The sequence below is a fragment of the Hydra viridissima genome, unplaced genomic scaffold, assembly GCF_058129835.1.
Source record: "Hydra viridissima isolate aposymbiotic clone 2 unplaced genomic scaffold, HvirCarnegie_v1 scaffold_126, whole genome shotgun sequence".
In the NCBI taxonomy this organism is placed as follows: domain Eukaryota; kingdom Metazoa; phylum Cnidaria; class Hydrozoa; order Anthoathecata; family Hydridae; genus Hydra; species Hydra viridissima.
The window spans coordinates 1-24,745 of record NW_028324390.1 but is presented as its reverse complement, the minus strand read 5'-3'; the positions used below and the strand labels follow the sequence as shown (position 1 = coordinate 24,745).

At 37.9% G+C, this 24,745-nt stretch overlaps 3 protein-coding genes, 8 non-coding genes and 3 pseudogenes across 11 annotated transcripts; 8 read left to right on the top strand and 6 right to left on the bottom strand.

Annotated features, from left to right (window-relative positions):
* Window positions 1-41: 41 nt before the first annotated feature.
* LOC149875867 (histone H2A, orphon) lies at window positions 42-1,135 on the bottom strand. Its single transcript, XM_090076105.1, has 2 exons — window positions 1,006-1,135; window positions 42-439 (listed from the first exon to the last, which is right to left on the bottom strand). The coding sequence occupies exon 2, from the start codon at window positions 429-431 to the stop codon at window positions 42-44; it is 390 nt and encodes a 129-aa protein (XP_089932231.1). The 5' UTR covers window positions 432-439; window positions 1,006-1,135.
* Window positions 737-1,141, top strand: LOC149875866 (late histone H2B.L4 pseudogene; annotated as a pseudogene).
* Window positions 1,142-5,803: 4,662 nt separating this feature from the next.
* On the top strand, window positions 5,804-5,995 carry LOC149875865 (U2 spliceosomal RNA). The gene has a single exon (XR_016449001.1). It is a non-coding gene; the product is annotated as a U2 spliceosomal RNA (small nuclear RNA).
* Window positions 5,996-6,105: 110 nt separating this feature from the next.
* LOC149875864 (U1 spliceosomal RNA) lies at window positions 6,106-6,269 on the top strand. The gene has a single exon (XR_016449005.1). It is a non-coding gene; the product is annotated as a U1 spliceosomal RNA (small nuclear RNA).
* A 1,398-nt stretch (window positions 6,270-7,667) lies between these two features.
* LOC149875863 (5S ribosomal RNA) lies at window positions 7,668-7,786 on the bottom strand (annotated as a pseudogene).
* Window positions 7,787-13,448: 5,662 nt separating this feature from the next.
* Window positions 13,449-13,646, top strand: LOC149875862 (U2 spliceosomal RNA). The gene has a single exon (XR_016449002.1). It is a non-coding gene; the product is annotated as a U2 spliceosomal RNA (small nuclear RNA).
* A 110-nt stretch (window positions 13,647-13,756) lies between these two features.
* LOC149875861 (U1 spliceosomal RNA) lies at window positions 13,757-13,920 on the top strand. Its single transcript, XR_016449004.1, has one exon. It is a non-coding gene; the product is annotated as a U1 spliceosomal RNA (small nuclear RNA).
* Window positions 13,921-15,353: 1,433 nt separating this feature from the next.
* LOC149875860 (5S ribosomal RNA) lies at window positions 15,354-15,472 on the bottom strand. Its single transcript, XR_016449007.1, has one exon. It is a non-coding gene; the product is annotated as a 5S ribosomal RNA (ribosomal RNA).
* A 108-nt stretch (window positions 15,473-15,580) lies between these two features.
* LOC149875859 (histone H2A, orphon) lies at window positions 15,581-16,674 on the bottom strand. The gene is made up of 2 exons (XM_090076104.1): window positions 16,545-16,674; window positions 15,581-15,978 (listed from the first exon to the last, which is right to left on the bottom strand). The coding sequence occupies exon 2, from the start codon at window positions 15,968-15,970 to the stop codon at window positions 15,581-15,583; it is 390 nt and encodes a 129-aa protein (XP_089932230.1). The 5' UTR covers window positions 15,971-15,978; window positions 16,545-16,674.
* On the top strand, window positions 16,276-16,680 carry LOC149875858 (late histone H2B.L4 pseudogene; annotated as a pseudogene).
* A 4,662-nt stretch (window positions 16,681-21,342) lies between these two features.
* LOC149875857 (U2 spliceosomal RNA) lies at window positions 21,343-21,534 on the top strand. Its single transcript, XR_016449000.1, has one exon. It is a non-coding gene; the product is annotated as a U2 spliceosomal RNA (small nuclear RNA).
* A 110-nt stretch (window positions 21,535-21,644) lies between these two features.
* LOC149875856 (U1 spliceosomal RNA) lies at window positions 21,645-21,808 on the top strand. The gene has a single exon (XR_016448996.1). It is a non-coding gene; the product is annotated as a U1 spliceosomal RNA (small nuclear RNA).
* A 1,426-nt stretch (window positions 21,809-23,234) lies between these two features.
* Window positions 23,235-23,353, bottom strand: LOC149875855 (5S ribosomal RNA). Its single transcript, XR_016448998.1, has one exon. It is a non-coding gene; the product is annotated as a 5S ribosomal RNA (ribosomal RNA).
* Window positions 23,354-23,424: 71 nt separating this feature from the next.
* Window positions 23,425-23,850, bottom strand: LOC149875854 (histone H2A, orphon-like). The gene has a single exon (XM_090076103.1). The coding sequence runs from the start codon at window positions 23,848-23,850 to the stop codon at window positions 23,425-23,427; it is 426 nt and encodes a 141-aa protein (XP_089932229.1).
* Between the last annotated feature and the right edge of the window lie 895 nt (window positions 23,851-24,745).

Below are 24,745 nucleotides of genomic sequence, written 5' to 3'. Positions count from 1 at the left end.
GTGGCTATGAAAATAGCCTTTTGTGTTGTTTATACCGCCGTTTACTGGGCTGCTGGCTTTGGAACCTTCTCGTTCTTTTTGGGAAGCAACACAGCTTGAATGTTTGGCAACACACCGCCGCTCGCAATTGTAACACCTGACAACAACTTGTTTAACTCTTCGTCGTTGCGAACAGCTAGCTGTAAGTGACGAGGAATGATCCTGGCTTTTTTGTTATCGCGTGCAGCATTACCAGCTAACTCTAAGATTTCGGCGGAGAGGTATTCCAAAACTGCAGCTAAGTAGACCGGTGCGCCTGAACCGATGCGATTGGCGTAATGCCCTTTGCGCAAAAATCGGTGAACGCGACCAACAGGAAACTGAAGACCCGCTCTAAAAGATCGAGTTTTTGCCTTGGCCTTAGCTTTTCCTCCTTTTCCACGTCCTGACATTTTATTTTCTAACACAAGCAGAGACAGACAGACGGACCAGAGATCTCGTGCGCCTTTTTTTTATTTTAAACAGCAAAAAGTTTGCTATTCTTATCAAAATAGAGTGGTCTCAAAGTCAACCTTTTTTTAACCAATAGTAAAAAAGAAATAAACGATGCTCAAACAACTTAATCTTTTAAGAACCAATAGAAGTGCATATGACGCAAGAGTTTTCAAGTTGGAGGCTACAACTTTATCTTAAATTAAATCCAGTTGCAATGCAATGAAAACAAACGAAAAGAATTTTTACTGTTAGGCCCGTCGAAATGTCAGACGCACAAAAAACCGGAGGAAAACAAGCGCCAAAGGTGGCGAAAAAAGGCGAGAAGCGCGCCGGTAAGAAAGGTGGTAAAATCGCTGGAACTGGTGACAAGAAGCGCAAGAGAAAGAGACGAGAGTCTTATGCCATTTACATTTACAACGTCCTGAAGCAAGTTCACCCTGATGTCGGTGTTTCTTCTAAAGCAATGAGCATCATGAATTCTTTCGTGAACGACATTTTCGAAAGAATTGCTTCTGAAGCTTCGCGGCTCGCCCTTCAAAATAAGAAATCTACGATCTCTTCGCGTGAAATTCAAACCGCCGTGCGCCTTTTACTTCCCGGTGAACTTGCTAAACACGCAGTGAGCGAAGGCACCAAGGCTGTTACCAAGTACACCAGCAGTAAGTAGATCAAAATCCGCTCAAACGGCTATTTTTATAGCCACGCATCTTTTAAAAACATTAGACGCATTAACGAAATAGGTTCAAATGAAAATATCTGTTGCAATCGCTATATTTAATTGTGCAAACAATGCCAAGTGCAGAATAGCTAAACTAGCTGCTAAAATAAAACACTTAAACTGCTGCATCCGTCCTAGGCTATGAACAACTTAAAACCTTTTTTTTTCTTCTTCAAAATTGCTCTCAAACTCCCCTTTTCTAGAATATACATCGACCTAAAAAGCACGGAGCAGTTACCGGTGAGGTTACTGTGACTTTCAAACTCAATTAGTGTAATTGTTACTACCTGACAAAGTCCTAAATGCCGCGCAACGTTTTAAAGAAATGTGTACCTATGAAAATAGCCGTTTGATGAAGGATTGAGCAGTACAGGTTATTTCTTGTCCACTTTTGCGGTGGCACTCTTTGCAGCGACTTTCTTCTTAGGTGCTGTTTCAGCTTTCTTTACCGCGGGTTTTTTAGCAACCGGTAGCTTGGCGCTCCTTTTTAACTGGAGCGCATGAAATAGCACCAGCGCGACTAATCTTAGTGAGAGCAGTTCTACTTTTGAAAGTGTATGAGCAACGCTGGCTTCTAAAAATCCATTAGTCGATTGTCGCTATACCTATGCTGCCACGCAAACTCAATAGTGGTGGGGATCACAAACACGCAAGATAGTACGACTGCAAGAATATTTAATGCGTTGGCAAAGTGTTCAAAGTATTCAAATGTTGTCAGCAAAATTGTTACATCAACGGGTAAAGAAAACTGACGTTCTGTAAAGCTATCAAAATGTATCAAGGTGTAGAAAAAGTCTAATTAAAACAGTTAATAGTACCGCTGTCATTTTGTAGATGATTTTTTATGGATTATGTTAGTTATGGAAAAATAATTGGTGCATGAAAGGGTCAATGGGATAGTTACGAAACTACAAATGTTGTTAATGTTTGTAAGAAAATAAGACCGAGGAAGTAGACACAGTGTAATATCGTCAGTACAAATCATAATCTGATCACAATCGGAAAAAAAAAGAAGAAGAAGAATACAGTTTTGTTTGTAAATTTTTTTTTAATGACTCATAAAAAGGCTTGGGTACTAGTGATAACCCACAAGCTCTAAAATATCTAAAAAGATGCACTGTCTTCCGACCAGAGTTTCGGCACGGAAAAAACACATACTACAATTTAGTCACTGTGTATTAAGGTATGCATCAAATACTTGCCAATCGCATTTCGTTCATTTCGGGGTTTCGGGAAGGGGAATGATAAAAAAAAAAAAGAAAGAATTCGCAACTGAGCGTCCGCGGTGCACCCATCTTACTAGGCTGCGCGAGTAAGCAGAAACCGTTACTATGCTCTTAGCTAAACCAATGATATTTATACTAACTAGATGTAAAACTTCAAATAAATTTCGTAAGAAATTGTGAAGCAAGTTTTTTAAGTTTTTAAAGCCGGTAGCCTCTTTATTTAAACTGACAATAATTCGTTTGTTTTAATCGATGTTTTTATGATTCTGGCTGGCAAAAAAAAACTTGCTTGGCAAAAAAATATGCTTCACTGCGAAAGCGCGAGTTAAATATCTAGTTAATATACACTTAACCGCAAAATTAACGCACCACATACATTTCGATTTATTTTAATTGTGGTCATATATTTTGACAAACGTGTTAAGAATAGAACACATGAACACAGTTATTTCGATGATAATAATAAAAGCGACTTTGAGGATGGTGAGAAAAGAAAAGAAAAGAAAGAAAAACAAACTAAAACTAGAAATATGGTAAGTAATAAAATTAAGGTAAGTAACAAAATAAACTAAGATGATTATTGTTGTTATGCACACTAATACAGCTTAAAATGTAACATTTTTGACTTATCAATATCTAGTGTTGCCACATCTTGATGTTGTTGCAGCCAGACAGCACCGTGGATTTCTTTTAATTAGAGGTGTAATCGTTTCTTGAAGGATATCTTCACATACGCGGATAAGACTTTGTCGCAACTCGTCTAGGTGGTGGATGTTGACTTCTAACACAGCGTGCCATTATGCCCCAAAGATGCTCTATTGGGTTCATATCTGGACTGCAAGCCGGCCACTCCAAAACTTGAATAGTAGCATTTTGTAAGTATTCAGTAACAACATGCGCCGTATGTGGTCTAGCATTATCTTACATAAGAAGGAATCCATCTCCCATGAACGATGCAAGAGGTACCAAAAAAGGTTTTAAAATGTCAGCTTATGTATCGTTGAGAAGTCAGAACAGACGTGTTGCTCAAATGACAGTTATCATTGAGCAACACATCTGTTCATACTAACTTTATACATACTTTTCTTTTAAAAGTGAGGTTTAGTTACAGCAAAACGTGCTGCTTATGAAAAGCTGCTACAATTTGGAAACTAAAACGGAATAAAGCCTACAAATGACGTCACAATAAACATTATTATCGACTTTGTATTTGATAAATCCGGGAAATACGTAATATTTTTCAAAATAAGTCGGAATTTATAAGTGGTGCGTTAATTTTGCGGTAAAGTGCATATCATTGAGTTTAACAACGGTGCAGTGGTTACGCGCAGTCCTACTGAAATTTTTGGTGTTGGCGTAGCGTCAAGAGCAGAAAAGGTGCTTTTAGCTTGTTTCGAAAAAAAAAAAGAAAATAAAAAAAAGGGAAACTAAACAAATTAAATCCTGTTTTATCTTCTCATACAGTAGCTGATGCCAAAACCAAGACAAGTGACAAGTTTAGAGGAGTTCACACAGTTTTTTTAACGATTTTTCAAGAATGCTTTAAGGTAATAAAAAGTACTGTGCTATTTTATTTTCAATCTTTTCACCTTATTTTGGTGTTTGTGTTTTAAAATTTGAAGCAGTTTAACCCCTATTGTTGTGCCCACTTTACTTTTTCAAGTCTTCAAATACTTAAGAATAGTTTCTGATGAAAAAATCCTTTCAAAAATAAATTTTCATTTTTAGAAGCATCAACTTTATGAAGGAGTAGTCACAAAAGACTTTCATGAGTGCAGTTACAGAGTTTGTTCTGAGTTCCTGGATTATCCAGAATGCAAGTTGCAATACTCTTTAGAGCATCCCACTCAATGAATAAGAAGTGGGAAATTCTTCTTGATTTTATTGGTGAGTGAAACAGAAATAGGATCTTTCTAAGACTTTTACCTATTTCTTTAGTTTGTTCATAGCTTTGTTTCATTTACAGTTATACTGACACAACCCCAATAAAGTAATGCTTAATTAGGTATGCTTTTCACTGGACAATCTATAGCTTCTTTGGAATGATCCCTTTAATTCGATTAAAGATATGCGATAAAATTTTAAAAAAATTACATACTCATTACATTTTGAACTGAACCTTTTGTTTGGCTTTCTCACATTATGTTTTATAGAGTTACTGCTAAAGTTAACTCAGCCTCAGGTAGCAAGTCTGATTATTGAAAATAAGTTATTGAAAGAGAATTTTGAGTGTTGTCCTGGGGCAAGGTTAAGGGTTAAGTTAGGTTAGCAGAGCATATAATATTGAAGCAGTTAAAGTTTCAAGAAAAAGGTAAGTCATGTTTCTTCGATAGTTTACCAGAACCATTTTTTAAAAGTGATAGTTTGAAAAAGTTGACCTTTAGCCAACAAGTAAACATCCTTTTAACTGACTTGGGAATTATATTTTTAAGTTTATTCTCCATCAATCCTGAGCTTCTAATTTGTACGCAAATACATTTGCAGGCTTAATTTAGGTTAGGTAATATGTTAAAAAATGTAATATTTAAAAAAAATACTTTGCTTATTGTTCCAGGTCTCATTAACTTTTACCACGCTCTGCGAGTTTGTGATTGGAAAAATGCAGATACAGTGTGCAAGGTATGTATGCTTTACCTTTGCTAACCTAATGCTGTGTCGGTTTAGTGTCATAAATTTTTTCATTTTCCATTTGTCATTTGATATTTTGTCAGTGGATGTTTTAGGTCACTTTTTAAAATTGTTTTACCTTTTTGTCAGTAAACATTTAAAGTGTTCATTTCTTGCAATAACTAAAGTATCTGAAAAATATTTTCTTGCTACTCAGTTTAAATTCTTAACTTAATTTGCACCATCCCAATTTTTAAACTTTCAAGCTTGTTTTTTTAGACTTTGTGAGGAATTACTACTTGGGAAAGGATCGAGGCTAATGACAAGCAAGTCCTCCTAAACTCTGCTGTTTCTTGGCGACCCTGGTGATGAATTAAAGTACTGTCATTACAACAGTTGAAAAGAACATTTAAATACAGAGGTTCTCAAAATGCTTTTTGACAGAGAAATCTGTCGGACGCTCATATACAGAGTTGATTTTCAGTTGTTCAACTTGGCCTTTGATCACATCTGCTGCCCAGCGTTAAATTTAAAAGCCTTTAAACGTTTTTTATGTTTTGGTTAATTGGGTTATTTTTGAAAGAAGCTTGTTATTTTTGAAAGAAGCTGGGTTATTTTTGAAAAAAAGCCCAAATGTTTTAGAGTGAAATTGATGCAGTACAAGAAAGCCATGTTTTCATCGTTGAAACTTAAAGTTACCCATCGACTTGATCATTCAAATGTCCACAAGTTTTTTCGTTGAGAGGGAGGGAGCCGGGACAAAGTCGTTGCAAAAAGTATCGCTTCTCGGCCTAATGGCTAAGATCAAGTGTAGTATCTGTTCTTATCAGTTTAATATCTGGTACGCCGGCATAGTCCGGCTCATATATTAATCTGATTTTTGGCATTTGGTCAAGGGATCGTAGGTTTACCTCGCCCTGACCGCGGGTTGCCTCGGCGTTGCACTACTGCTGAGCGCGGCCCATACTATAGAGAAGGAAAAAAAAAAAGCAAACAAACGGGACGATGCGGTGTGCAATCGAAAACCCACAATTGAGAAGATTGGGGCACGTCCGAGGCTGCCCACACAACGGGAAAAGCATACTTACCTGACGGGGAAGTAAACCTGATCAACATGGGGCTTCTTCCAGGGTGAGGCTCTTGCATTGCACTTCGCCTGGGCTGACCCCTGCGATTACCGCTAACGTCGGTAACTCGACCGTACAATTTCTGGTAGTGGGGGCCTGCGTTCGCGCTCGCCCCCTCCTCTAACGACTTAAAAAAAAAACCTCTCCTCTCACCCCTAAGAGTCTACTGCATATTTTGAGAGGCGCATACAAAGTCTGCTATAAGTGCAAATAAATTTTATTTATTTCAAAAGTTGTTGTTTTTTTTTTTTTTGTTTTTTTTTTTTTTTGTACAAAATCAATAAAAATCTAAGAATCGCAAAGAGGCAACCAAATAAGCATAGGAGCGACGAGAATCGTTTCAACGTGACAACCAGCAAGCGTGATCGACCGGTTACAATCCCGGAAATCACTCGACGGCGGAACAAAATGTGACAGTCACAACAGTGAAAACGAGTCGCTGTAATAAAAAACAATGACGATAATAATAGTTAAAATAACAAACAGTAGCAATAAGAAAATCGATATCAATAGTGACAACGAAAATAATGACAACGATGAAGATAACAATAACGACAATAACAAAAATTAACGATAGCATCGATAAACTAACGATAATAGTAATACTGACAATAGCAACGACCACAAAAAAATAAGCATTAGCAATAACGATCTAACAGTAACAATAGTAACAACAACAGCAGCAGCAACAGTAACAACAATTGTCAACCATTTATGCATATCGCATATTGGATTCTGGTGCGGTGAAATGCATTCTTTTACTACCGTTCATTATTTTCATGAAAACAGCTCTGATTCCTACGTGTTGATCTTAGAAAGAAACGACAACGACCGAAACATTTTGGCAAGTTGACACGTCAATACGCAACGTTGCCAGAGATACGTAACGACGATTGACGAATCTTACAAATTTTTGCTCTTCAAAGCTAGTTTTGCAGTCTTTTCGTCATTTCGACAAAACTAGGGAACATTGACATCGTGCAACTTTAGACTTGCGAGGGTTTCTTTCATGGCCGCCGAGAGGACGGGGAAGATTCCCGGGTATCCCCGTGTATCTACAAACGATATTTTAAAAATCATTTTTTTAAAAGATTTAAATAGTTTTGACTTTTAAAAGATTTCATTAACTTTCGTTTTTAATTTTTAATGACTAGAGCACACTTCTATTGGTCCTGGGTATGTAATTGATCACAACGAGGGCCCCTTAAGAAAACTTCCCCTGGGCCCTCGTTGACTATGGTGGCTATAGTCCCTTTAACCGTTGCCCTTGTTGTTCAGCATCAAAACTAGCTTTCTGGCTTTTGTGCGAGGAAAAAGAGCGCCATTTTCTTTCCCTCAGAGATGCGGAGACGGAAGAAGCGCCCTCACACACCTTTCGACCAGTCGCTCCCCTTTCAATCGACACCACCCAGGCAGGGCCGTGTCATGCATATTCTTTTAGGGAGGAGTTTGGGCATCTTAGCCAACCTATAAATTTGTAATAAAAGGGAGTCCCCTTGGTGACTTTTGTGACCAAACCTACGGCACCAGGAGTTCCAGCGGCTGCCACTTATCGAACACTTACCTGGGCCGACGATGCTTAACTTCCGTGATCGGACGAGAACGGGTGTATTCACCGTGGTATGGTCGTAGGCATAGTGTACGGCTTTAATTTAAAATTTAAAGTTTCTAACGCCTTACAGTTGAACGATGTGTGGCTATGAAAATAGCCTTTCGTGTTGTTTATACCGCCGTTTACTGGGCTGCTGGCTTTGGCAACCTTCTCGTCTCTTTGGAAGCAACACAGCTTGAATGTTTGGCAACACACCGCCGCTCGCAATTGTAACACCTGACAACAACTTGTTTAACTCTTCGTCGTCGCGAACAGCTAGCTGTAAGTGACTAGGAATGATCCTGCCTTCCGTCATCGCGTGCAGCATTACCAGCGACCTGACATTTTGCGCAGGTATTCCAAAACTGCAGCTAAGTAGACCGGTGCGCCTGAACCGATGCGATTGGCGTAATGCCCTTCGCGAAAATCGGCGAACGCGACCAACAGGACACTGAAGACCCGCTGAAAAGATCGAGTTTTTGCCTTGGCGGCTTTTCTCTTCCACGTCTGTGATTTCATTTTTGAACACAAGCAGAGACAGACAGACGGACCAGATCTCGTGCGCCTTTTTTTATTTTTAAACAGCAAAAAGTTTGCTATCTTATCAAACAAGCGGTCTAAAGTCAACCTTTTTTTAACCAATAGTAAAGAAATAAACGATGTCTAACAACTTAATCTTTTAAGAACCAATAGTAGGCATATGACGCAAGAGTTTTCAAGTTGGAGGCTACAACTTTATCTTAAATTAAATCCAGTTGTAATGCAATGAAAACAAACGAAAGAATTTTTACTGTTAGGCTGGTTGATGCTTAATGACAAATGGAGGCAGTGCTAAAGGTGGCGTAGGCGAGCGCGCCGGTAGAAGGTGGCAAAATTGCTGGAACTGGTGATAAGCGCAAAGAGACGAGAGTCTTATGCCATTTACATTTACGTCCTAAGTAATTTATCCTGATGTCGGTGTTTCTTCTAGAGCAATGAGCATCATGATTCTTTCGTGAACGTACATTTTGAAAGAATTGCTTCCTGGCTTCGCGGCTCGCCCTTCAGAATAAGTTGACGATCTCTTCGCTAAATTCAAACCGCCGTGCGCCTTTTACTTCCGGTGAACTTGCTACATGCAGTGAGCGAAGGCACCAAGGCTGTTACCAAGTACACCAGCAGTAGTAATCAAACCGCTCAAACGGCTATTTTTATAGCCACGCATCTTTTAAAAACATTAGACGCATGACCAATAGGTTCAAATGAAGAAATATCTGTTGCAATCGCTATATTTAATTGTGTAGAACATGCCAAAGTGCAATAAGCAGCCAGCCGCTAAAATAAAACACTTAAACTGCTGCATCCGTCCTAGGCTATGAACAACTTAAAACCTTTTTTTTCTTCAAAATTGCTCTCAAACTCCCCTTTCTAGAGATACATCGACCTAAATAGTATGAGCAGTTACCGGTGAGGTTACTGTGAATTTTCAAACTCAATTAGTGTAATTGTTACTACCGACAAAGTCCTAATGCTGCTAATGTTTTAATAAATGTGTACCTATGAAAATAGCCGTTTGATGAAGGATTGAGCAGTACAGGTTATTTCTTGTCCACTTTTGCGGTGGCACTCTTTGCAGCGACTTTCTTCTTAGGTGCTGTTTCAACTTTCTTACTGTGGTTTTTTAGCAACCGGTAGCTTGGCGCTCCTTTTTAACTGGAGCGCATGAGATAAAGCACCAGCGCGACTAATCTTAGTGAGAGCAGTTCTACTTTTGAAAGTGTATGAGTAATGCCTGCTTCTTGATTTATTAACTCATTTGTCCTATACCTATGCCGCCACGCAAACTCAATAGTGGTGGGGATTACAAACACGCAAGATAGTACGACTGCATAGATTTAATGCGTTGGCAAAGTGTTCAAAGTATTGATGATTGTTAGGATAATTGTTACATTAATGGGTAAAGAAAAACTGATGTTCTGTAAGCTATCAAAATGTATCAAGGTGTAGAAAAAGTCTAATTAAAACAGTTAATAGTACCGCTGTCATTTTGTAGATGATTTTTTATGGATTATGTTAGTTATGGAAATAATTGGTGCATGAAAGGGTCAATGGAGTTAACGAAACGACAAATGTTGTTAATGTTTGTAAAAGATAAGACCTAGGAAGTAGACACAGTGTAATATCGTCAGTAGAAATCAGAATCTATTATAATCGGAAGAAGAGAGAATACAGTTTTGTTAAATTTTTTTAATGACTCATAAAAAGGCTTGGGTATGTAGTGATAACCCAAAGCTCTCAAATATCTAAAAAGATGACTGCTTTGATTATTTTTGGCACGGAATATATCACAATTTAGTCACTGTGTATTAAGGTATGCATCAAATACTTGCCAATCGGCATTTCGTTTATTTCGGGGTTTCGGGAGGGGTAATGATAAGAAAAAGAAGAATCTAACTTGAGCGTCCGCGGTGCACCCATCTTACTAGGCTGTGCGAGTAGCAGAAACCGTTACTACGCTCTTAGCTAAACCAATGATATTTATACTAACGAGATGTAAAACTTCAAATAAATTTCTGTAAAGAAATTGTGAGTAGTTTTTTAAGTTTTTTAAAGCCGGTAGCCTCTTTATTTAAACTGACAATAATTCGTTCGTTTTAATCCATGTTTTTATGATTCTGGCTGGCAAAAAAACTTGCTTGGCAAAAAAATATGCTTCACTGCGAAAGCGCGAGTTAAATATCTTAGTTAATATACATTCTACCTGGAAAATTAACGCACCACATACATTTCGATTTATTTTAATTGTGGTTATTGTAATGTGTTAAAAATATAAGACATGATACAATGATTTCGATGATAATAATAAAAGCGACTTTGAGGATGGTGAGAAAAGAAAGAAAAGAAAAGATGAGATGTATGGTAAGTAATAAAATTAAGGTAAAGTAACAAAATAAAAACTAAGATGATTATTGTTGTTATGCACACTAATACAGCTTAAATGTAACATTTTTGACTTATCAATATTCAGTGTTGCCACATCTTGATGTTGTTGCAGCCAGACAGCACCGTGGATTTCTTTTAATTAGGCGTACTGTTTTAAAGGATCTTCACATACGCGGATAAAACTTTGTCGCAACTCGTTGAAGGTGGTGGATGTTGACTTCTAACAGCGTCATTATGCCCCAGATGCTCATTGGGTTCATATCTGGACTGCAAGCCGGCCACTCCAAACTTGAATAGTAGCATTCTCGGTAGTATTCAGACAATACATGCGCCGTATGTGGTCTAACATTATTATAATAAGGATCTATCTCCCATGAACGATGCAAGAGGTACCAAAAATGTTTTAAAATGTTACTTATGCATCGTTGAAACAGAGTTATAATATATGTGTTGCTGAAATGACAGTTATCATCTAAGTAACACATTCGTTCATACTAACTTTAGACACACTTTTTCTTTTAAAAGTGAGGTTTAGTTACAGCAAAACGTGCTGCTTATGAGCTGCTACAATTTGGAAACTAAAACGGAATAGTTAACAAATGACGTCACAATAAACATCATTATCGACTTTGTATTTGATAATCTGGGTAGATGTAATATTTTTCAAACAAGTCTAATTTTATAAGTGGTGCGTTAATTTTGCGGTAAAGTGCATATCATTGAGTTTAATAATGGTGAGTGGGTCATGCGCAGTCCTACTGAAATTTTTGGTGTTGGCAGGTTAAGAGCAGAAAAGGTGAGATAAGAAAATAAAAAAAAGGGAAACTAAACAAATTAAATCCTGTTTTATCTTCTCATACAGTAGCTGATGCCAAAACCAAGACAAGTGACAAGTTTAGAGGAGTTCACACAGTTTTTTTAACGATTTTTCAAGAATGCTTTAAGGTAATAAAAAGTACTGTGCTATTTTATTTTCAATCTTTTCACCTTATTTTGGTGTTTGTGTTTTAAAATTTGAAGCAGTTTAACCCCTATTGTTGTGCCCACTTTACTTTTTCAAGTCTTCAAATACTTAAGAATAGTTTCTGATGAAAAAATCCTTTCAAAAATAAATTTTCATTTTTAGAAGCATCAACTTTATGAAGGAGTAGTCACAAAAGACTTTCATGAGTGCAGTTACAGAGTTTGTTCTGAGTTCCTGGATTATCCAGAATGCAAGTTGCAATACTCTTTAGAGCATCCCACTCAATGAATAAGAAGTGGGAAATTCTTCTTGATTTTATTGGTGAGTGAAACAGAAATAGGATCTTTCTAAGACTTTTACCTATTTCTTTAGTTTGTTCATAGCTTTGTTTCATTTACAGTTATACTGACACAACCCCAATAAAGTAATGCTTAATTAGGTATGCTTTTCACTGGACAATCTATAGCTTCTTTGGAATGATCCCTTTAATTCGATTAAAGATATGCGATAAAATTTTAAAAAAATTACATACTCATTACATTTTGAACTGAACCTTTTGTTTGGCTTTCTCACATTATGTTTTATAGAGTTACTGCTAAAGTTAACTCAGCCTCAGGTAGCAAGTCTGATTATTGAAAATAAGTTATTGAAAGAGAATTTTGAGTGTTGTCCTGGGGCAAGGTTAAGGGTTAAGTTAGGTTAGCAGAGCATATAATATTGAAGCAGTTAAAGTTTCAAGAAAAAGGTAAGTCATGTTTCTTCGATAGTTTACCAGAACCATTTTTTAAAAGTGATAGTTTGAAAAAGTTGACCTTTAGCCAACAAGTAAACATCCTTTTAACTGACTTGGGAATTATATTTTTAAGTTTATTCTCCATCAATCCTGAGCTTCTAATTTGTACGCAAATACATTTGCAGGCTTAATTTAGGTTAGGTAATATGTTAAAAAATGTAATATTTAAAAAAAATACTTTGCTTATTGTTCCAGGTCTCATTAACTTTTACCACGCTCTGCGAGTTTGTGATTGGAAAAATGCAGATACAGTGTGCAAGGTATGTATGCTTTACCTTTGCTAACCTAATGCTGTGTCGGTTTAGTGTCATAAATTTTTTCATTTTCCATTTGTCATTTGATATTTTGTCAGTGGATGTTTTAGGTCACTTTTTAAAATTGTTTTACCTTTTTGTCAGTAAACATTTAAAGTGTTCATTTCTTGCAATAACTAAAGTATCTGAAAAATATTTTCTTGCTACTCAGTTTAAATTCTTAACTTAATTTGCACCATCCCAATTTTTAAACTTTCAAGCTTGTTTTTTTAGACTTTGTGAGGAATTACTACTTGGGAAAGGATCGAGGCTAATGACAAGCAAGTCCTCCTAAACTCTGCTGTTTCTTGGCGACCCTGGTGATGAATTAAAGTACTGTCATTACAACAGTTGAAAAGAACATTTAAATACAGAGGTTCTCAAAATGCTTTTTGACAGAGAAATCTGTCGGACGCTCATATACAGAGTTGATTTTCAGTTGTTCAACTTGGCCTTTGATCACATCTGCTGCCCAGCGTTAAATTTAAAAGCCTTTAAACGTTTTTTATGTTTTGGTTAATTGGGTTATTTTTGAAAGAAGCTTGTTATTTTTGAAAGAAGCTGGGTTATTTTTGAAAAAAAGCCCAAATGTTTTAGAGTGAAATTGATGCAGTACAAGAAAGCCATGTTTTCATCGTTGAAACTTAAAGTTACCCATCGACTTGATCATTCAAATGTCCACAAGTTTTTTCGTTGAGAGGGAGGGAGCCGGGACAAAGTCGTTGCAAAAAGTATCGCTTCTCGGCCTAATGGCTAAGATCAAGTGTAGTATCTGTTCTTATCAGTTTAATATCTGGTACGCCGGCATAGTCCGGCTCATATATTAATATTAATCTGATTTTTGGCATTTGGTCAAGGGATCGTAGGTTTACCTCGCCCTGACCGCGGGTTGCCTCGGCGTTGCACTACTGCTGAGCGCGGCCCATACTATAGAGAAGGAAAAAAAAAAAGCAAACAAACGGGACGATGCGGTGTGCAATCGAAAACCCACAATTGAGAAGATTGGGGCACGTCCGAGGCTGCCCACACAACGGGAAAAGCATACTTACCTGACGGGGAAGTAAACCTGATCAACATGGGGCTTCTTCCAGGGTGAGGCTCTTGCATTGCACTTCGCCTGGGCTGACCCCTGCGATTACCGCTAACGTCGGTAACTCGACCGTACAATTTCTGGTAGTGGGGGCCTGCGTTCGCGCTCGCCCCCTCCTCTAACGACTTAAAAAAAAAACCTCTCCTCTCACCCCTAAGAGTCTACTGCATATTTTGAGAGGCGCATACAAAGTCTGCTATAAGTGCAAATAAATTTTATTTATTTCAAAAGTTGTTGTTTTTTTTTTTTTGTTTTTTTTTTTTTTTGTACAAAATCAATAAAAATCTAAGAATCGCAAAGAGGCAACCAAATAAGCATAGGAGCGACGAGAATCGTTTCAACGTGACAACCAGCAAGCGTGATCGACCGGTTACAATCCCGGAAATCACTCGACGGCGGAACAAAATGTGACAGTCACAACAGTGAAAACGAGTCGCTGTAATAAAAAACAATGACGATAATAATAGTTAAAATAACAAACAGTAGCAATAAGAAAATCGATATCAATAGTGACAACGAAAATAATGACAACGATGAAGATAACAATAACGACAATAACAAAAATTAACGATAGCATCGATAAACTAACGATAATAGTAATACTGACAATAGCAACGACCACAAAAAAATAAGCATTAGCAATAACGATCTAACAGTAACAATAGTAACAACAACAGCAGCAGCAACAGTAACAACAATTGTCAACCATTTATGCATATCGCATATTGGATTCTGGTGCGGTGAAATGCATTCTTTTACTACCGTTCATTATTTTCATGAAAACAGCTCTGATTCCTACGTGTTGATCTTAGAAAGAAACGACAACGACCGAAACATTTTGGCAAGTTGACACGTCAATACGCAACGTTGCCAGAGATACGTAACGACGATTGACGAATCTTACAAATTTTTGCTCTTCAAAGCTAGTTTTGCAGTCTTTTCGTCATTTCGACAAAACTAGGGAACATTGACATCGTGCAACTTTAGACTTGCGAGGGTTTCTTTCATGGCCGCCGAGAGGACGGGGAAGATTCCCGGGTATCCCCGTGTATCTACAAACGATATTTTAAAAATCATTTTTTTAAAAGATTTAAATAGTTTTGACTTTTAAAAGATTTCATTAACTTTCGTTTTTAATTTTTAATGACTAGAGCACACTTCTATTGGTCCTGGGTATGTAATTGATCACAACGAGGGCCCCTTAAGAAAACTTCCCCTGGGCCCTCGTTGACTATGGTGGCTATAGTCCCTTTAACCGTTGCCCTTGTTGTTCAGCATCAAAACTAGCTTTCTGGCTTTTGTGCGAGGAAAAAGAGCGCCATTTTCTTTCCCTCAGAGATGCGGAGACGGAAGAAGCGCCCTCACACACCTTTCGACCAGTCGCTCCCCTTTCAATCGACACCACCCAGGCAGGGCCGTGTTTATGCATATTCTTTTGCAGGGGATGAGTTCTGTGTATCTTAGAGTCAACTGAAAAAGCAGATTTTGTAAAGAAAAGGGAGTCCCCTTTGGCGACTTTTTTTTTTTTTTTTCGTAAACGGTTGCAAAAGCCTACGGCACCAGGAGTTCCCAGGCGGTCACCCATCCAAGTACTACCCTGGCCCGACGATGCTTAACTTCCGTGATCGGACGAGAACGGGTGTATTCACCGTGGTATGGTCGTAGGCAATAGTGTACGGCTTTAATTTAAAATTTAAAGTTTCTAACGCCTTAACAATAATTTTTAACGGATGTGTGGCTATGAAAATAGCCTTTTGTGTTGTTTATACCGCCGTTTACTGGGCTGCTGGCTTTGGAACCTTCTCGTTCTTTTTGGGAAGCAACACAGCTTGAATGTTTGGCAACACACCGCCGCTCGCAATTGTAACACCTGACAACAACTTGTTTAACTCTTCGTCGTTGCGAACAGCTAGCTGTAAGTGACGAGGAATGATCCTGGCTTTTTTGTTATCGCGTGCAGCATTACCAGCTAACTCTAAGATTTCGGCGGAGAGGTATTCCAAAACTGCAGCTAAGTAGACCGGTGCGCCTGAACCGATGCGATTGGCGTAATGCCCTTTGCGCAAAAATCGGTGAACGCGACCAACAGGAAACTGAAGACCCGCTCTAAAAGATCGAGTTTTTGCCTTGGCCTTAGCTTTTCCTCCTTTTCCACGTCCTGACATTTTATTTTCTAACACAAGCAGAGACAGACAGACGGACCAGAGATCTCGTGCGCCTTTTTTTTATTTTAAACAGCAAAAAGTTTGCTATTCTTATCAAAATAGAGTGGTCTCAAAGTCAACCTTTTTTTAACCAATAGTAAAAAAGAAATAAACGATGCTCAAACAACTTAATCTTTTAAGAACCAATAGAAGTGCATATGACGCAAGAGTTTTCAAGTTGGAGGCTACAACTTTATCTTAAATTAAATCCAGTTGCAATGCAATGAAAACAAACGAAAAGAATTTTTACTGTTAGGCCCGTCGAAATGTCAGACGCACAAAAAACCGGAGGAAAACAAGCGCCAAAGGTGGCGAAAAAAGGCGAGAAGCGCGCCGGTAAGAAAGGTGGTAAAATCGCTGGAACTGGTGACAAGAAGCGCAAGAGAAAGAGACGAGAGTCTTATGCCATTTACATTTACAACGTCCTGAAGCAAGTTCACCCTGATGTCGGTGTTTCTTCTAAAGCAATGAGCATCATGAATTCTTTCGTGAACGACATTTTCGAAAGAATTGCTTCTGAAGCTTCGCGGCTCGCCCTTCAAAATAAGAAATCTACGATCTCTTCGCGTGAAATTCAAACCGCCGTGCGCCTTTTACTTCCCGGTGAACTTGCTAAACACGCAGTGAGCGAAGGCACCAAGGCTGTTACCAAGTACACCAGCAGTAAGTAGATCAAAATCCGCTCAAACGGCTATTTTTATAGCCACGCATCTTTTAAAAACATTAGACGCATTAACGAAATAGGTTCAAATGAAAATATCTGTTGCAATCGCTATATTTAATTGTGCAAACAATGCCAAGTGCAGAATAGCTAAACTAGCTGCTAAAATAAAACACTTAAACTGCTGCATCCGTCCTAGGCTATGAACAACTTAAAACCTTTTTTTTTCTTCTTCAAAATTGCTCTCAAACTCCCCTTTTCTAGAATATACATCGACCTAAAAAGCACGGAGCAGTTACCGGTGAGGTTACTGTGACTTTCAAACTCAATTAGTGTAATTGTTACTACCTGACAAAGTCCTAAATGCCGCGCAACGTTTTAAAGAAATGTGTACCTATGAAAATAGCCGTTTGATGAAGGATTGAGCAGTACAGGTTATTTCTTGTCCACTTTTGCGGTGGCACTCTTTGCAGCGACTTTCTTCTTAGGTGCTGTTTCAGCTTTCTTTACCGCGGGTTTTTTAGCAACCGGTAGCTTGGCGCTCCTTTTTAACTGGAGCGCATGAAATAGCACCAGCGCGACTAATCTTAGTGAGAGCAGTTCTACTTTTGAAAGTGTATGAGCAACGCTGGCTTCTAAAAATCCATTAGTCGATTGTCGCTATACCTATGCTGCCACGCAAACTCAATAGTGGTGGGGATCACAAACACGCAAGATAGTACGACTGCAAGAATATTTAATGCGTTGGCAAAGTGTTCAAAGTATTCAAATGTTGTCAGCAAAATTGTTACATCAACGGGTAAAGAAAACTGACGTTCTGTAAAGCTATCAAAATGTATCAAGGTGTAGAAAAAGTCTAATTAAAACAGTTAATAGTACCGCTGTCATTTTGTAGATGATTTTTTATGGATTATGTTAGTTATGGAAAAATAATTGGTGCATGAAAGGGTCAATGGGATAGTTACGAAACTACAAATGTTGTTAATGTTTGTAAGAAAATAAGACCGAGGAAGTAGACACAGTGTAATATCGTCAGTACAAATCATAATCTGATCACAATCGGAAAAAAAAAGAAGAAGAAGAATACAGTTTTGTTTGTAAATTTTTTTTTAATGACTCATAAAAAGGCTTGGGTACTAGTGATAACCCACAAGCTCTAAAATATCTAAAAAGATGCACTGTCTTCCGACCAGAGTTTCGGCACGGAAAAAACACATACTACAATTTAGTCACTGTGTATTAAGGTATGCATCAAATACTTGCCAATCGCATTTCGTTCATTTCGGGGTTTCGGGAAGGGGAATGATAAAAAAAAAAAAGAAAGAATTCGCAACTGAGCGTCCGCGGTGCACCCATCTTACTAGGCTGCGCGAGTAAGCAGAAACCGTTACTATGCTCTTAGCTAAACCAATGATATTTATACTAACTAGATGTAAAACTTCAAATAAATTTCGTAAGAAATTGTGAAGCAAGTTTTTTAAGTTTTTAAAGCCGGTAGCCTCTTTATTTAAACTGACAATAATTCGTTTGTTTTAATCGATGTTTTTATGATTCTGGCTGGCAAAAAAAAACTTGCTTGGCAAAAAAATATGCTTCACTGCGAAAGCGCGAGTTAAATATCTAGTTAATATACACTTAACCGCAAAATTAACGCACCACATACATTTCGATTTATTTTAATTGTGGTCATATATTTTGACAAACGTGTTAAGAATAGAACACATGAACACAGTTATTTCGATGATAATAATAAAAGCGACTTTGAGGATGGTGAGAAAAGAAAAGAAAAGAAAGAAAAACAAACTAAAACTAGAAATATGGTAAGTAATAAAATTAAGGTAAGTAACAAAATAAACTAAGATGATTATTGTTGTTATGCACACTAATACAGCTTAAAATGTAACATTTTTGACTTATCAATATCTAGTGTTGCCACATCTTGATGTTGTTGCAGCCAGACAGCACCGTGGATTTCTTTTAATTAGAGGTGTAATCGTTTCTTGAAGGATATCTTCACATACGCGGATAAGACTTTGTCGCAACTCGTCTAGGTGGTGGATGTTGACTTCTAACACAGCGTGCCATTATGCCCCAAAGATGCTCTATTGGGTTCATATCTGGACTGCAAGCCGGCCACTCCAAAACTTGAATAGTAGCATTTTGTAAGTATTCAGTAACAACATGCGCCGTATGTGGTCTAGCATTATCTTACATAAGAAGGAATCCATCTCCCATGAACGATGCAAGAGGTACCAAAAAAGGTTTTAAAATGTCAGCTTATGTATCGTTGAGAAGTCAGAACAGACGTGTTGCTCAAATGACAGTTATCATTGAGCAACACATCTGTTCATACTAACTTTATACATACTTTTCTTTTAAAAGTGAGGTTTAGTTACAGCAAAACGTGCTGCTTATGAAAAGCTGCTACAATTTGGAAACTAAAACGGAATAAAGCCTACAAATGACGTCACAATAAACATTATTATCGACTTTGTATTTGATAAATCCGGGAAATACGTAATATTTTTCAAAATAAGTCGGAATTTATAAGTGGTGCGTTAATTTTGCGGTAAAGTGCATATCATTGAGTTTAACAACGGTGCAGTGGTTACGCGCAGTCCTACTGAAATTTTTGGTGTTGGCGTAGCGTCAAGAGCAGAAAAGGTGCTTTTAGCTTGTTTCGAAAAAAAAAAAGAAAATAAAAAAAAGGGAAACTAAACAAATTAAATCCTGTTTTATCTTCTCATACAGTAGCTGATGCCAAAACCAAGACAAGTGACAAGTTTAGAGGAGTTCACACAGTTTTTTTAACGATTTTTCAAGAATGCTTTAAGGTAATAAAAAGTACTGTGCTATTTTATTTTCAATCTTTTCACCTTATTTTGGTGTTTGTGTTTTAAAATTTGAAGCAGTTTAACCCCTATTGTTGTGCCCACTTTACTTTTTCAAGTCTTCAAATACTTAAGAATAGTTTCTGATGAAAAAATCCTTTCAAAAATAAATTTTCATTTTTAGAAGCATCAACTTTATGAAGGAGTAGTCACAAAAGACTTTCATGAGTGCAGTTACAGAGTTTGTTCTGAGTTCCTGGATTATCCAGAATGCAAGTTGCAATACTCTTTAGAGCATCCCACTCAATGAATAAGAAGTGGGAAATTCTTCTTGATTTTATTGGTGAGTGAAACAGAAATAGGATCTTTCTAAGACTTTTACCTATTTCTTTAGTTTGTTCATAGCTTTGTTTCATTTACAGTTATACTGACACAACCCCAATAAAGTAATGCTTAATTAGGTATGCTTTTCACTGGACAATCTATAGCTTCTTTGGAATGATCCCTTTAATTCGATTAAAGATATGCGATAAAATTTTAAAAAAATTACATACTCATTACATTTTGAACTGAACCTTTTGTTTGGCTTTCTCACATTATGTTTTATAGAGTTACTGCTAAAGTTAACTCAGCCTCAGGTAGCAAGTCTGATTATTGAAAATAAGTTATTGAAAGAGAATTTTGAGTGTTGTCCTGGGGCAAGGTTAAGGGTTAAGTTAGGTTAGCAGAGCATATAATATTGAAGCAGTTAAAGTTTCAAGAAAAAGGTAAGTCATGTTTCTTCGATAGTTTACCAGAACCATTTTTTAAAAGTGATAGTTTGAAAAAGTTGACCTTTAGCCAACAAGTAAACATCCTTTTAACTGACTTGGGAATTATATTTTTAAGTTTATTCTCCATCAATCCTGAGCTTCTAATTTGTACGCAAATACATTTGCAGGCTTAATTTAGGTTAGGTAATATGTTAAAAAATGTAATATTTAAAAAAAATACTTTGCTTATTGTTCCAGGTCTCATTAACTTTTACCACGCTCTGCGAGTTTGTGATTGGAAAAATGCAGATACAGTGTGCAAGGTATGTATGCTTTACCTTTGCTAACCTAATGCTGTGTCGGTTTAGTGTCATAAATTTTTTCATTTTCCATTTGTCATTTGATATTTTGTCAGTGGATGTTTTAGGTCACTTTTTAAAATTGTTTTACCTTTTTGTCAGTAAACATTTAAAGTGTTCATTTCTTGCAATAACTAAAGTATCTGAAAAATATTTTCTTGCTACTCAGTTTAAATTCTTAACTTAATTTGCACCATCCCAATTTTTAAACTTTCAAGCTTGTTTTTTTAGACTTTGTGAGGAATTACTACTTGGGAAAGGATCGAGGCTAATGACAAGCAAGTCCTCCTAAACTCTGCTGTTTCTTGGCGACCCTGGTGATGAATTAAAGTACTGTCATTACAACAGTTGAAAAGAACATTTAAATACAGAGGTTCTCAAAATGCTTTTTGACAGAGAAATCTGTCGGACGCTCATATACAGAGTTGATTTTCAGTTGTTCAACTTGGCCTTTGATCACATCTGCTGCCCAGCGTTAAATTTAAAAGCCTTTAAACGTTTTTTATGTTTTGGTTAATTGGGTTATTTTTGAAAGAAGCTTGTTATTTTTGAAAGAAGCTGGGTTATTTTTGAAAAAAAGCCCAAATGTTTTAGAGTGAAATTGATGCAGTACAAGAAAGCCATGTTTTCATCGTTGAAACTTAAAGTTACCCATCGACTTGATCATTCAAATGTCCACAAGTTTTTTCGTTGAGAGGGAGGGAGCCGGGACAAAGTCGTTGCAAAAAGTATCGCTTCTCGGCCTAATGGCTAAGATCAAGTGTAGTATCTGTTCTTATCAGTTTAATATCTGGTACGCCGGCATAGTCCGGCTCATATATTAATCTGATTTTTGGCATTTGGTCAAGGGATCGTAGGTTTACCTCGCCCTGACCGCGGGTTGCCTCGGCGTTGCACTACTGCTGAGCGCGGCCCATACTATAGAGAAGGAAAAAAAAAAAGCAAACAAACGGGACGATGCGGTGTGCAATCGAAAACCCACAATTGAGAAGATTGGGGCACGTCCGAGGCTGCCCACACAACGGGAAAAGCATACTTACCTGACGGGGAAGTAAACCTGATCAACATGGGGCTTCTTCCAGGGTGAGGCTCTTGCATTGCACTTCGCCTGGGCTGACCCCTGCGATTACCGCTAACGTCGGTAACTCGACCGTACAATTTCTGGTAGTGGGGGCCTGCGTTCGCGCTCGCCCCCTCCTCTAACGACTTAAAAAAAAAACCTCTCCTCTCACCCCTAAGAGTCTACTGCATATTTTGAGAGGCGCATACAAAGTCTGCTATAAGTGCAAATAAATTTTATTTATTTCAAAAGTTGTTGTTTTTTTTTTTTTTGTTTTTTTTTTTTTTTGTACAAAATCAATAAAAATCTAAGAATCGCAAAGAGGCAACCAAATAAGCATAGGAGCGACGAGAATCGTTTCAACGTGACAACCAGCAAGCGTGATCGACCGGTTACAATCCCGGAAATCACTCGACGGCGGAACAAAATGTGACAGTCACAACAGTGAAAACGAGTCGCTGTAATAAAAAACAATGACGATAATAATAGTTAAAATAACAAACAGTAGCAATAAGAAAATCGATATCAATAGTGACAACGAAAATAATGACAACGATGAAGATAACAATAACGACAATAACAAAAATTAACGATAGCATCGATAAACTAACGATAATAGTAATACTGACAATAGCAACGACCACAAAAAAATAAGCATTAGCAATAACGATCTAACAGTAACAATAGTAACAACAACAGCAGCAGCAACAGTAACAACAATTGTCAACCATTTATGCATATCGCATATTGGATTCTGGTGCGGTGAAATGCATTCTTTTACTACCGTTCATTATTTTCATGAAAACAGCTCTGATTCCTACGTGTTGATCTTAGAAAGAAACGACAACGACCGAAACATTTTGGCAAGTTGACACGTCAATACGCAACGTTGCCAGAGATACGTAACGACGATTGACGAATCTTACAAATTTTTGCTCTTCAAAGCTAGTTTTGCAGTCTTTTCGTCATTTCGACAAAACTAGGGAACATTGACATCGTGCAACTTTAGACTTGCGAGGGTTTCTTTCATGGCCGCCGAGAGGACGGGGAAGATTCCCGGGTATCCCCGTGTATCTACAAACGATATTTTAAAAATCATTTTTTTAAAAGATTTAAATAGTTTTGACTTTTAAAAGATTTCATTAACTTTCGTTTTTAATTTTTAATGACTAGAGCACACTTCTATTGGTCCTGGGTATGTAATTGATCACAACGAGGGCCCCTTAAGAAAACTTCCCCTGGGCCCTCGTTGACTATGGTGGCTATAGTCCCTTTAACCGTTGCCCTTGTTGTTCAGCATCAAAACTAGCTTTCTGGCTTTTGTGCGAGGAAAAAGAGCGCCATTTTCTTTCCCTCAGAGATGCGGAGACGGAAGAAGCGCCCTCACACACCTTTCGACCAGTCGCTCCCCTTTCAATCGACACCACCCAGGCAGGGCCGTGTTTATGCATATTCTTTTGCAGGGGATGAGTTCTGTGTATCTTAGAGTCAACTGAAAAAGCAGATTTTGTAAAGAAAAGGGAGTCCCCTTTGGCGACTTTTTTTTCGTAAACGGTTGCAAAAGCCTACGGCACCAGGAGTTCCCAGGCGGTCACCCATCCAAGTACTACCCTCGCCCGACGATGCTTAACTTCCGTGATCGGACGAGAACGGGTGTATTCACCGTGGTATGGTCGTAGGCAATAGTGTACGGCTTTAATTTAAAATTTAAAGTTTCTAACGCCTTAACAATAATTTTTAACGGATGTGTGGCTATGAAAATAGCCTTTTGTGTTGTTTATACCGCCGTTTCTGGGCTGCTGGCTTTGGAACCTTCTCGTTCTTTTTGGGAAGCAACACAGCTTGAATGTTTGGCAACACACCGCCGCTCGCAATTGTAACACCTGACAACAACTTGTTTAACTCTTCGTCGTTGCGAACAGCTAGCTGTAAGTGACGAGGAATGATCCTGGCTTTTTTGTTATCGCGTGCAGCATTACCAGCTAACTCTAAGATTTCGGCGGAGAGGTATTCCAAAACTGCAGCTAAGTAGACCGGTGCGCCTGAACCGATGCGATTGGCGTAATGCCCTTTGCGCAAAAATCGGTGAACGCGACCAACAGGAAACTGAAGACCCGCTCTAAAAGATCGAGTTTTTGCCTTGGCCTGGACTTTTCCTCCTTTTCCACGTCCTGACATTTATTCTAACACAGCAGCAGACAACAGACGGAGATTGTCATTGGACCTTTTTTATTTTAAACAGCAAAAAGTTTGCTATTCTTATCAAAATAGAGTCAGTATCAAAGTCAACCTTTTTTTAACCAATAGTAAAAAAGAAATAAACGATGCTCAAACAACTTAATCTTAAGAACCAATAGAAGTGCATATGACGCAAGAGTTTTCAAGTTGGAGGCTACAACTTTATCTTAAATTAAATCCAGTTGCAATGCAATGAAAACAAACGAAAAGAATTTTTACTGTTAGGCCCGTCGAAATGTCAGACGCACAAAAAACCGGAGGAAAACAAGCGCCAAAGGTGGCGAAAAAAGGCGAGAAGCGCGCCGGTAAGAAAGGTGGTAAAATCGCTGGAACTGGTGACAAGAAGCGCAAGAGAAAGAGACGAGAGTCTTATGCCATTTACATTTACAACGTCCTGAAGCAAGTTCACCCTGATGTCGGTGTTTCTTCTAAAGCAATGAGCATCATGAATTCTTTCGTGAACAACATTCGAAAGAATTGTTGCTGATCTTCGCGTGAAATTCAAACCGCCGTGCGCCTTTTATTCCCCGGTGAACTTGCTAAACACGCAGTGAGCGAAGGCACCAAGGCTGTTACCAAGTACACCAGCAGTAAGTAGATCAAAATCCGCTCAAACGGCTATTTTTATAGCCACGCATCTTTTAAAAACATTAGACGCATTAACGAAATAGGTTCGAATGAAAATATCTGTTGCAATCGCTATATTTAATTGTGCAAACAATGCCAAGTGCAGAATAGCTAAACTAGCTGCTAAAATAAAACACTTAAACTGCTGCATCCGTCCTAGAGAGATAACAACTTAAAACCTTTTTTTTTCTTCTTCAAAATTGCTCTC

Bases quoted from the DNA above. Each gene is read 5' to 3' on its own strand.
- LOC149875867 (XM_090076105.1), bottom strand. From the start codon at position 431: ATGTCAGGACGTGGAAAAGGAGGAAAAGCTAAGGCCAAGGCAAAAACT.
- LOC149875859 (XM_090076104.1), bottom strand. From the start codon at position 15,970: ATGTCAGGACGTGGAAAAGGAGGAAAAGCTAAGGCCAAGGCAAAAACT.
- LOC149875854 (XM_090076103.1), bottom strand. From the start codon at position 23,850: ATGTCAGGACGTGGAAAAGGAGGAAAAGTCCAGGCCAAGGCAAAAACT.